The 13,177-nt window shown below is 45.8% G+C and overlaps 1 protein-coding gene across 3 annotated transcripts in view; it reads right to left on the reverse strand.

Moving 5' to 3' along the window:
* nphp4 (nephrocystin 4) overlaps nt 1-13,177 on the reverse strand; it is a 93,475-nt gene that overhangs the window by 33,992 nt on the left and 46,306 nt on the right. For all 3 annotated transcript variants that reach the window (XR_002873495.1, XM_023956270.1, XM_023956271.1), the window contains exons 13-17: nt 12,657-12,790; nt 9,081-9,263; nt 8,010-8,182; nt 3,948-4,108; nt 1,970-2,153 (exon numbers count right to left, since the gene is read on the reverse strand). Coding sequence is in view for 2 of the 3 variants with exons in the window: in XM_023956270.1 (XP_023812038.1) it covers nt 1,970-2,153; nt 3,948-4,108; nt 8,010-8,182; nt 9,081-9,263; nt 12,657-12,790 (835 nt within the window). In the remaining variant the exon portion in view is untranslated. The remainder of the gene's footprint in view (nt 1-1,969; nt 2,154-3,947; nt 4,109-8,009; nt 8,183-9,080; nt 9,264-12,656; nt 12,791-13,177) is intronic.

Genomic DNA, 13,177 nt, shown 5'->3' on the forward strand with positions numbered 1-13,177 from the left:
AGGAGTGAATATAAGGTGGGGAGTTTCGGGTCTCCAGAGCTAAAAATCCCAAAGTTCTCTCTGCAAATCGGTGACTTCTTTGGACCGCTTGCCGCTCATTCCTGCCATGTCTGGTCTCATAAACTCTGCGCTCGGTTACACGGGTCCATCTGCACGTGTGTGCATGTCTGTGCGCATGCATGAGTGAACGCGCCTCAGCATGTGTAAGTGATTTGATAAGCATCCATGCCTGTGTGTCATCCCCATCACATCCAACCTCGCTACAGAACAGCGCTGACTCACAGAGAGCATCCCGGAGAAAAATCCCACAGAGGGGGCGCCGGCGCTAAAAATAAAAGAACCAGAAACCAGCTGAAGGTGAGAAAAAGGTTACGGTCTGCCTTCTGAAGGTGGGTTTGACTGTCAGCCGGGACGTTAGGTTGTGACCTGAGCCACGACCAGCGCCCGCTACCTTCCTCAGACGGCTATGACGGGTAAACTGGCGCCGTTAGCTTCAACAACGCCATCGCTAAAGAACTATTTGGAGCAGTGGAGGAATAAGTTGATAATGAAAGGGAGAGTCATGGTTCTGGTGAGCTGTCTTCGTTCAGCAGACTGAGAGTTCAGAGGTTTAGCTGTCAGTAGGTCTGGAGGCCTTCTCAGAGGACCCTAATGCCCACTGTGACCCCCCCACATCTATAGGGTTGTAACAAGTATCTAAACACTCGGATATTTCCTATCTGTTCCCAAGATTTAGTTACTAATATTTGTGGTGTCTGAGATTCACAATCTCTAGAAATATGGTGGAGAGTAGTAAAAACTACACTTCAGGCAATTATCGCTGTAAACTTACCATATTTTCTGGAGTATAAGTCGCAGTAGCAAAAAAAAAGTACAATAAAAGAAAAAAATATATAAGTCGCACTTTGAAGAGAAACATCTATGTACAAATTCACCAAGTCCGGCGTAATGCTGCCATCACACCGAACGCAATTCATGCGTCACATTAGTGACGTTTGACGTTTGACGCGCGTCAAGTTTAAGGCTCAATACTTGTCCAAAAATAAACTAGACGCCCCCCCACCGTCTCAAATTTGTGGCCTCATCACAATGCATGGAAAACACGGATGATGCTGAGAGATTATCTGTTTTGAAGAGCTTTGTAAAAGCCTCGATAACCCCGTCTCCGTGTCTGGGTTGATCAGAGATTCTCTCCAAGAGAGAAAACGAGAATAAAATGTCTCGATGTAAGACAAACATAACGTTCAGGAGGAGCATGATCGCATTCTGCTCCATGTTTATTTTGCTTCTTCTGTCAGCAGCAAAGACATGCACCTACAGCGCCCTCTATAGGTTGTTAGTAGGAAACAACCGCTAAAGGGCAACTGTTTGTTAGTGGGCATATAAAGAATATTTGAGCCTATTTATGTTCTACAAAATCACAAATTAGTCGCTCCTGAGTATAAGTTGCATCCTTGGCCAATCTATGAAAAAAAGGTGACTTATACGGTACATCCTTTAGTTGTTACGCCTTTAGACCACGTCTGGTCAGATCCATTTCTTTGTGCTTCTTCAAAGAGCTTGAACATCCTGAAACCTCCGTTTGTCTGGCAGAGACCTTGCTCATGCAGAAGTACTTTGTGTCTTGTTGCTGTAAAACTGTCTTTCACCTTGGTAGCAGAGTTTGGATCTCCGTTTGAAGCCGTTTCAGTTCATGAATGAGTTTCAGTGTGGCTTTGATAATCTATACCCGTTTGGTAGAATCGGTTGATCAAACAAACTGATTACAATCCTACAATTGATTTTAACTTTCCTTTTGCTTGCTTCTTTTCCACTTTATAATAAAAACCAACCCTCATCGTTTACATTTCTGGAAGCATACCGGTACTTTGATTACATTTTTTATTCCTGCCTTAAACTTCAGTGCATCTCTGTTAATTAGCTATTTCAGGCTGAATCTCAGCATCTCTGGCCTCTTTTCAGTACTTGCCAAAGTTGCTGGTGCGCACGTAGAGACGGCCTCTGACAATGGTGCGAAAAGTTGCAGGGCCGTAGGTGGACCGGTGACCTGGATCTGTGCTCAGCAGGGAGGTGTCCTCCCCAGCATAGTCAGTGGTCAGGACTTCCAGCTCATGGAGAGCCTGGACTGCAGGTCTTCCTTGACGCAGCAGGTACTGGAGGAAAAAACATACTAGCTTTACAGAACGTCACAATGCCACAGCGGATGTGAGTATGCTAATGTCAGCATGCTAATGTCAGCATGCTAATGTCAGTATGCTAATGGCAGCATGCTAATGTCCGTATGCTAATGTCAGTGTGCAAGTGATAAAGTGAGTATGCTAATGCTAATGTCAGCATGCTAATGCTAAAGTTAGTGGGCTAGGCTATGTCTGCCGCCCTGACCCCTAACTAATAAAAACTATATAGTGAGACTTTGTAGTTCTCTGAATTTTAAAATCAATTCAGACGCTCACTACTTTTTTTTATTAACGGCGAATATGACTTCATCGATTTTACAAAGTTAAAATCAGATTGATATGAGCTTTTTGCGCCGATTATTTATGAGTCCACTGTCTGCCTAAGATAAAAACGTTAATGGTTTATTTAAAAAATGTATTTAAATACATGTTTTTGGCAAAAATTGTTGCGACGCAATGCATTGTGGTCTCTATTCCCAGATCTAGTGAGCATCAATGCACACTGGTTTATCGCAGAGAATTCTGGGAAATTTCCTGGATTTTGGAATTGTAGATTCAGACAGAACTAGAACATGGAGAACGCGCTGTAGAGCGAGTAGGGAAGGAAGTCAGACACAACCTATCTGACTGCTTGAAATCTGCAGATTTAAAAACTTTAATGTTTCTGGTCTCTTTTCCTTAGTTGCTTAGTGTTTTTTGTGCAACAAACTCTTTAAAGACCCACTCTGATAAAAAAAAAAAAGTGTTTTTTTTAAGTGTTTTTCTGGCATTTTTCTGATAATGGAGGACATTTATAGAGAAAATTAAGCTCTAAATTGCATTTGTAAGTAATTCTTTACTCAAATCATTGTGAATCAGGAGCAGATGAAAAAACGCTGTTTGAAACAGACCATATTTGTGACATAGAAAATATGCTGACCATCCACCTGCAGACAAATAGATCCATGAACGTCTTTGTTTTCCTGGTCTGAGCTGGATCAGAATCTGGATCAGAACTGGACGGATGGATAGATCTGATATTACTCTCCATATCCAGTAATGTTAGGTTGGGGCTGTAAGCTAGCAGGGGAAGAAGGGGGTGGGGTTGGTCCATCCCAAACGCCCCGCCCACAACTCAGAGGTGAATTTCTCAGGAACTCCTGCCGCTCTGCAGAAACTATGATGTAGAAAACGACACAGGTTTCTAGATTTTGTTTAACCCTTGTGCTATCCTATGGGGTCCAGATGACCCCCCCCCTTCCATTGAGGTGTTCTCCCTACCATGACAAAGGTGGATAAAGGTGGAAAGATTTCATGTAATCCATGGACACCAGTGAAGATCACAAATCATTGAAGAACAAAGGTTCAGAGCACTGTCTAGTGGGTCCAGATGACCCAACTCCCAAAGATAAAGTGCCTAGGATAGCACAAGGGTTAAAAACGGTATCATCATAATGAAAAGGCCAGTGAGAACGCTTTGAAAACAGATCAGAAGATGACCGGAGTGGGACTTTAAATGCCGACAAAACGAATGAAGACGCTAATTTTTTAGTTGAATGCTGGTTTGTGGATGTAAAAATCTGGTGTTTTCAATTCGGGGCTATCAGCTTAAAAACAAGTGAAAAGGGAAACAGGTCAACAACAGACCCATGAGGAAGAAACCAGGTGTGCTGAATTGTTTTTGTTTTTTTGTTTTTTTTAAATACAGTTGCCTGAAAAAAGTCTGAGCGTCAAAGTCAGAAGGTCAGATGTTTTTGTGCTGTCAGAGGTATCACCTCCGGTGTGTTTTACCTTGAGCTCGATGGCAGTGGAACCTATGAGCAGCAGCGAGTCTCCATCCCAGACGTCCAAGTGCATGGTGTGCAGAGCCAGGTAACCAAGGAAGCGCCGCTTCTCGCCGGGTCTCAGGAAACGATCGTCCACTTTGAACTGGAGCTGCAGGCCAGGAGAGGCTGAGGGAGGAGCACAGAGCGGAACATCTCAGTCGAACTGTGAGCACTTGAACGCTACATGAAGGTGTATGTGTCCACTATCAGCAGCTGCTGCAGGCTTTTTCTAAACCCTCTGGATTATTTAGAGCTTCTCAAACGTCTCCTGCCTTCTTCCTTTACCTCTTTACAGGATTCAAACAGTCCAGTGTTTTTATGATGCAAAACCCAAAAAATGTCCCTTTCGTTAGTGGAAACAGATGCAGTGGGATTATTTTTCCCAGTTTTCCAGATTGCCTGTAAAACAGAAGCCTCCATCTGAAGAAGCAGCTCTGAGGCGTCTCTCCGTGTACAGAGGAATGCAGCTTCCTAGTTCACAGCCGCTCACTTTCTGAGGAAAAGGGCCGTGAAGAGGCTTCAGTTTTCCAGTCCAGACGGGAGACAGCGGCTCCTGCAGCTCAACATTGGTTCAGACTGAAGTCTGCTTTTGGACCTGGATGGAGAAGAAACTGATCCACTCCATCCCCCCATCAGCTCCATCAACCAAGACCACGGGCCTCATTTCTAAAGGTTGCGTACGCACAAAAGAAGGCGTACGCCACTCTCTACGCAATAATTGAGATTTATAAAAAGCAAACTTGAGGGGAAAATGTGCGGTCCTTCATTCAAGTTCTGACCCAGGCGTACGCACAAAAACGGGTGAAATGAGAAACGGCGACACCGTCGGCAGATGGAAGAAACACGTTAAAGTGAAAATGACAATACTGCCTCTCAGAAATAACATGAAGACTTCACAAAGCAAGTCTTACAATTAACAGCTACACCAACACCCGTTTGATCGATCAGCAGTGAAACAAACAAAACAATCAAACGAAAATTACAACAGAAATTCAAATGAACACTTATTTGCAGAAAGAAAAGTGAAATATGTTCTGCAATATTGGCATGTTGTGCAATTCATCCTCATAAATAATATAGTTAACAGAACGAAATAATGTACAAAACTGATATTCCCGTCAGTGTGTCCGTCTGGCGGAGCAGATATAGGTGTAATTAGACAGACGGATGGACGGACGGACGGACAGATGTACTAATTGTCCACTGGGGAAAGTTGTTTTCATAGTAAAACATTTCTTCATAAGCTATGGAAGTATGGTATTCATGCATATGCCTTTAGTTTGTTTTATTTTTGATAAAACAATGTATGGCGTATGTCTCAACCATTCAGAAAGCAACAAGAAATTACATTTGCTGATCAATTTCCCATTTCCACGTCGATTATTACCAACATCTGTAGCTTGTCAGATGTAATTAAATGGAGGGAAATAAAATGCCCCATCACAATGCGTAATGACGCACAATGGCTGATCTTGCGCTCTTAGAAGATGTGGCAAATGGAAGAATTCGGAGTGAACGCATCTTTAGACAGCAAGAAGACTTGCTGACAAACGAGGACGAGTGGCTTATGAGCCGGTTCCCACTTCCTCCAGCCGTCCTGTTGGACCTATGCGGGCTTTTGGGCCCGGCGTTACAGAGGAGCACTCGGAGGAACCACGCCGTGCCTGTGTCAGTCACCACTCCACTTAATAGGGATTCCCCAATAATTGCCGTCAGTCTCTCATCAAGAGGGGTCAGGTCAGCTCCCCCCCCCCCGTGGCAGAGACACTCTGGCGATGCAGCACTAGACGTCTTTTTGCCTCGACTTTGATGTCCGACCATTTCTTTTTTATTTGACCACGGTCCGAGGTTGTGAGGCTGCAGCATTTTCGGCGTCTGCCACCGTTTGCCATCACGTGCCTTTTTGGCATTAGTAATGCCCACACTGTGCCCTCCAAACAACACTTTTCTCCTCTTTTCCACCTCGCCAACGATAACTTCTACTTCACATTGAGTGAAGTTACGTTTTTTTGATTTCCTCTCCGTATTTGCCATGGTTTCGCAATCAATGAATATTCATTTGTGGGCGTTTCACGGACTATTTATGGGCAACTATGGGCGTGTCATTAAGCCGCAAAAGCTGCGCTGAGTTTAGAATCGGTTGTGATTTATTAAGGGAAAGATGCGTAGGATGTGCGTGCGCACGGTTTAATAAATCCCAATATTTCTGTGCGTACGCACGTCCTATGTTTCATCCGTACGCCACTTCTGACGCGAATCCTACGCAAAGTTTTAGAAATGAGGCCCCTGGAGAGGCCAGGAGAGGCCAGGAGAGGCCAGGAAAGACCAGGAGAGACCAGGAAAGACCAGCAGAGACCAGCAAAGACCAGGAGAGACCAGGAGAGGCCAGGAAAGACCAGGAAAGACCAGGAGAGAACAGCAGAGGCCAGGAAAGACCAGGAGAGGCCAGAGAAGACCAGAAGAGACCAGGAAAGAACAGCAGAGGCCAGGAGAGGCCAGGAAAGACCAGGAAAGACCAGGAGAGAACAGCAGAGGCCAGGAAAGACCAGGAGAGGCCAGAGAAGACCAGAAGAGACCAGGAAAGAACAGCAGAGGCCAGGAGAGGCCAGGAGAGGCCAGGAGAGACCAGGAAAGACCAGGAGAGAACAGCAGAGGCCAGGAAAGACCAGGAGAGGCCAGAGAAGACCAGAAGAGACCAGGAAAGAACAGCAGAGGCCAGGAGAGGCCAGGAGAGGCCAGGAAAGACCAGGAAAGACCAGGAGAGACCAGGAAAGACCAGCAGAGGCCAGGAAAGACCAGGAGAGACCAGGAGTCTGCAACCTTCCACACCAGCCATTCAGACCAGACGTGGACACTCATGGGGGGTTGAGTGTTCAACACCAGGCTCTGTCAGAAGATGTAATATCTCTTCCACTTCATTCACTGTCACATGAACAGACATCCGTCAGCGCTGGCTCGGCTGATTGAAGGAGAAGAGCCTCAGCGTCACCATGGTAACCTGACAGGGGTGCACAAACCTTAGGCTGGCTCATGCCCTAAATCACTGATGTGCCTCTAACAAAATCTGCTATCAGAGGAAGGGATACCAACACTGAAGTGTCCCAACAATGACCGGGGGCCGAGCAGAGCCCAGGCTGTCCCACAGTCTGCTATATCATCAGGAGTCAGGAGGAACAGGCATCCTCCTCATCCTCATCATCATCATCATCTGCACCTGAATGCTGAGGGCAAACAAACGTCGGAGAACATTTTCATGATTTGTGACTCTTCTTCACAAAGACATGAAAACATCCTGTCTGAAAACCAGAGGAAGAACCGGATGTAGTTCCTGCAAACCGAGGATGAATGTTAACATGCACTGGAATGGGGGGGTTCACAGGTTTTTGGGTTGTCCGGCCCGTGGAGGGTCGTAGAGGAGCGGCTGCATTTTAGGGGGAGCTCAGGTGTGTCTGCAGTTCCCTTGAGGCTCGTATGACCACCTTAAGAGACGCCATGACAATGGAACGTACCATTGTGGTTTGTGTGGTAAGAGTATCATGAAGTATTCCTGAGGATAATGGAAGCCACACGCTCAGGGTGTGCACGTGATCCGTAAGCGCCTGTAGGACGTCCAAACAAACTTCACTCTGATTGTCTCATTTCCTCATTTCTAAGAGTCGGGCTGCAGCGAGGAGCGTGCACGTGTCACGTGAACAGCTCTAACGGCCTCCTTGTTCAGTCTGGAGGATTTGGGGGGGGTTGAAAAAAAATGACAAATCTGTACGACACGCCTGCGTCTGACCTTCCTCCCTGTACGTGTTGTAGAAGCGTTCACTATGACCTGTCGCCCACAGCATGAACGTAGAAAAAATGTGCATGAACATTTTCTCTCTGGAGCCTGACTGAGCGCTCTACCGCCTTGATATTTCGTGCGGACCACCAGAGTTCACGTTACACCTTTTTTCACCCGCAGACAGCCCGTTTCCACCTGTGAGGACAGCTAGGACGAAGGCTTGACCAACCTTGTGCTTCCTCTGGTCAGACTTACCGCTGTTAACGGTGCCGTCCTTGCCGACAGTGGCGAGGATGCAGGGAAGACCCTCGGCGCCATCGCTGCTGAGAAGTCTGAGCCGCTGGGAGGCAACTGGAGGAAAGCGGTAGAACTGGAATGTGATGAAGATGTTACTCGGCCAGCCAGGATCAGCATCCGCTGCAGATGTCCTACACAGAAACATCCCACAGAGAGGATGTAAACCAGGGACCTGAGAAGCCACTGACCCCCCCTGCAACCCTCCAATGCTGGAGAACTTGAATAAGTATTTAAATGGTAGCATCTGAATCAACAGGCGGTGTGAGAACCGCTGCTCTTCGGGTTCTCCAGGTAGGATTTCAAAGTCTTTTCCAACTTTAAAGCATGAAAAGTGTTTTGATTATGAAATATAGAAAGTGTTGTTTGACAGAGGGAAGACACGCCTCCTTAACCTCAGCGTGTGACAATGACGTTTTTCTTTTTCAATCAAGAGAACAAATAATCAGTGATTATCCATGAAGCCAAACAGGAACAGACTAGAAAGGAAGCAGCAAACCTGAACCTCAGTAACTAAAAAAGACCCAACATTAAGGAAACAGACAATACTGACAATCCAGCACTATGAGGAGATGGATCTCCTACCCCCCGTCCCCCCCCCAGAACTTCACATATCTAATGAAATTTTCATGGCTGTGTAGTAGAATTTCCTGATCAGTGTTGCGTTCTTTGCAGATGACATCTTCATCTCTGTGGCTGATCTTCTATGGGAAGTACAAATGAAAGTTCAATCGACGACACATCGATGAGGAAGCTCATTAATCTGACGAGAGCTGCAACAAAAGGCTGTATTAACTTTGTATGCAGCTTATTTATTCATTGACACATTTGGCTTCTCAATTACTGAGATGGGAGAGTGACGGAGGAGGAGGAGGAGGAGGAGGAGGAGGAGCAGAGGGAATTTCCTAATGAATTTCATTCTTCATCATTATATGAGGCCAAAAGAACATCTCTGACTGGAGGCTCTGAGGAAAGAGGCCAGCAGACTGTCACAAAGAACTCGGCTGTGTGCGGACGTGATGCACACCTCACCTGGTCAACGCCAGAAACTGGAAGACCAGCAGGTTGTCCTGTAGAAAGTCGGCATCTTCTCGCTGAGGATCGAAGAGCAGAGGTTCTTTGGGATCCAGAACCTCTGCTTTCTGCCCACGGTGGTCCACAACTTCAGGGAAGCTGACCGAGAACAGGTGATCCAGAGCCGTGACTGAGCAGGACCTGCAGAGGGTTCATGAGGGGAACGGTCAGAGTCACAAAACAAACAGAACATCGTTCTGGATCAGTTTCTAGAACATTCCCAGCGTCACTGAAGCTGAGCTTCAGAAGAAATGAGGTGACATTGTGAGAACATCCCCGTCTTCTGCTGCCAGAACCTGGACCATGATGGTCAGCATCCATAGTCACCTGTTTGTGCTGCTCACACATGCACACTCAGGCTCTGAGGCTGGGATGATTCAGAACCAGAACATTTTCTTTGTCTGTTTGGAGAAAAGTGGCGTTTGCAGAGAAGAAGTGATCCAAAAATGAAGCCTCCACCAAACTAATTAGACGACAGCAGAGAAGACGGCAGCTCATTCTGTTTTCCTCTGCAGCTGCATCAATTTCATGCCTCCCATCTCCTTCCTCTTCTTCCACGTTGCATCTTAATTTGGGCTCCTTGGATTCATAGTGAAGTCATCACTTTGATTAAAAGGAGCCTGGATCAGATATGCAGAGGAACTTTTATCAACTGCTTTGTTTCTCTCAGAGAAACGAGTCGCTCCAGCCTGAAAACACTCAAAGAGGTTCTGGAGTGAAGAGATGTTTCAGCTCAGTGAACTGTGACGCTGCTGCTTCCAAACGCTCCGGTGTTTCAGTGCCAGCACCTTCCTCTGATGCTTTCCGGCATTTGCACAGTTGATTTTAGGAGACCGGAGACCCCCAACCAGACAGAAGCAGCATTCTGTCTCCACAGGGCAGCGTGGACCATCAGGACTCTGACAGAAGACCCAGGGAGACGTTCCTGTACGTCCAGGCTGACCAACCATGGACGGACGACCTCACACGATCCGTGGATAGCATCACACTAAGGAGGATATGAGATCGTCTCCATCAGATCGTCTTCATCAGATCGTCTCCATCAGATCATCTTCATCAGATCATCTTCATCAGATCATCTTCATCAGTTCATCTCCATCAGATCGTCTCCATCAGATCATCTTCATCAGATCATCTCCATCAGATCATCTTCATCAGATCATCTCCATCAGATCGTCTCCATCAGATCATCTTCATCACATCATCTCCATCAGATCATCTTCATCAGATCATCTTCATCAGATCATCTCCATCAGATCATCTTCATCAGATCATCTTCATCAGATCGTCTCCATCAGATCATCTTCATCAGATCGTCTTCATCAGATCGTCTCCATCAGATCGTTTTCATCAGATCATTTTCATCAGATCATCTTCATCACATCATCTTCATCAGATCATCTTCATCACATCATCTTCATCAGATCATCTTCATCAGATCGTCTTCATCAGATCGTCTCCATCAGATCGTCTTCATCAGATCGTCTCCATCAGATCATCTTCATCAGATCGTCTCCATCAGATCATCTTCATCAGATCATCTTCATCAGATCATCTCCATCAGATCATCTTCATCAGATCGTCTCCATCAGATCGTCTTCATCAGATCATCTTCATCACATCGTCTCCATCAGATCGTCTTCATCAGATCATCTTCATCAGATCATCTCCATCAGATCGTCTTCATCAGATCATCTTCATCAGATCATCTCCATCAGATCATCTTCATCAGATCGTCACCATCAGATCATCTTCATCAGACCATCTTCATCAGATCGTCTTCATCAGATCGTCTCCATCAGATCGTCTTCATCAGATCATCTTCATCAGATCGTCTTCATCAGATCGTCTTCATCAGATCGTCTTCATCAGATCGTCTCCATCAGATCGTCTTCATCAGATCGTCTTCATCAGATCGTCTTCATCAGATCATCTTCATCACATCATCTTCATCAGATCGTCTTCATCAGATCATCTTCATCAGATCGTCTTCATCAGATCGTCTTCATCAGATCATCTTCATCAGATCATCTTCATCAGATCATCTCCATCAGATCATCTTCATCAGATCGTCTCCATCAGATCATCTTCATCAGATCATCTTCATCAGATCGTCTTCATCAGATCATCTTCATCAGATCGTCTTCATCAGATCATCTTCATCAGATCATCTTCATCAGATCGTCTTCATCAGATCGTCTCCATCAGATCGTCTTCATCAGATCATCTTCATCAGATCGTTTTCATCAGATCATCTTCATCACATCATCTTCATCAGATCATCTTCATCAGATCGTCTTCATCAGATCATCTTCATCAGATCGTCTTCATCAGATCATCTTCATCAGATCATCTTCATCAGATCATCTTCATCAGATCGTCTTCATCAGATCATCTTCATCAGATCATCTTCATCAGATCATCTCCATCAGATCATTTTCATCAGATCATCTTCATCAGATCATCTTCATCAGATCATCTTCATCAGATCATCTCCATCAGATCATCTTCATCAGATCGTCTCCATCAGATCATCTTCATCAGATCATCTTCATCAGATCGTCTTCATCAGATCATCTTCGTCAGATCATCTTCATCAGATCGTCTCCATCAGATCATTTTCATCAGATCATCTTCATCAGATCATCTTCATCAGATCATCTTCATCAGATCATCTTCATCAGATCATCTCCATCAGATCATCTTCATCAGATCATCTCCATCAGATCGTCTCCATCAGATCATTTTCATCAGATCATCTTCATCAGATCATCTCCATCAGATCATCTTCATCAGATCATCTCCATCAGATCGTCTCCATCAGATCATTTTCATCAGATCATCTCCATCAGATCATCTTCATCAGATCATCTTCATCAGATCATCTTCATCAGATCGTCTTCATCAGATCGTCTTCATCAGATCATCTTCATCAGATCGTCTCCATCAGATCATCTCCATCAGATCATCTTCATCAGATCGTCTCCATCAGATCGTCTCCATCAGATCATCTTCATCAAATCATCTTCATCACATCATCTCCATCAGAGCGTCTCTGTTGGATGTGGTTCCTTGAGGAAGATGGTGTAGTTCTATTATTTGTGTTAAGCTGATGGTTTGGCGCCGCAGTGGTCTGTGCGGTTAGCCGCTGCTAAATGAGTTTACAGTAAAAGAAAAAAACGGAAGAAATTGAAAATCTGCTGCAAGCCTTAGTATGTGTCAGAGGTGGGGGGGCTCCTTTGATTAAATGACCTGACATAAATTGAATTGACCTCTTTAGATGAAGGTGTCAACAACGCCATTCTTTCTCCTGAGGTTAGCATTTAGCAAAGCGTGTTTCCAACAACACCTCATTTCTCACTGCTTACCTGCTCCAAGCACCAGCTGGCCTCAATATTGCAATTCATGTTTCACAGCTGAGGCCAGAATTACCCAGCATGCACACAGCAGACCCCCCCGCACCGGGGCTTTTGATCACAGAGGAGGAGTGAGAAGCTAAGGGGACGTTCTGAACAGGGCGCCAACAGAGCTCACCTTGGAACAAAGGGGGGTGCAGGTGCATGGACAGGTGTGAAGGGGAGCTCCTGACGTGGGTCTCCTTCCCGCTCTAAGACATCGGGCTGAAGGTCCATCTCCAAGTGGGCGATGTTGCTGAGGGCCGAGCCGGCCTGAAGCAAACGCAGCAAAAAGAGCCATCATGAGTCTTTCTGCTGCTCGCCATCAGGCGGAGCAACTCCAGCCGGGACGCTCGGATGAGCCGCCAACACCAAGGATTCAGAGACCAGAATGCTGCATTTAATGACAGGTTTCCACCACAGACACGTGGCCAAAGCTCATTCATCAGAAGAACGGATGAACGCGGCCTTCACCTGGAACCACAGAGCGGAAAGCCTCACAAAGACCTTCACCTGAGCTCCTGAACACGCCAGGCTCCGCCTTCTGATGCCTCAGGAGTCAGATGTCTCTCATTCATTTCTCATTAACTTCAGCTCCACTTTCTATTTCTGCCCAGCTGACGCAGAAAAAGCAGTCAGTCTGTGTGGAGGAACGTCCAC

This window comes from Oryzias latipes, chromosome 7 (assembly GCF_002234675.1).
Source record: "Oryzias latipes chromosome 7, ASM223467v1".
NCBI lineage: Eukaryota > Metazoa > Chordata > Actinopteri > Beloniformes > Adrianichthyidae > Oryzias > Oryzias latipes.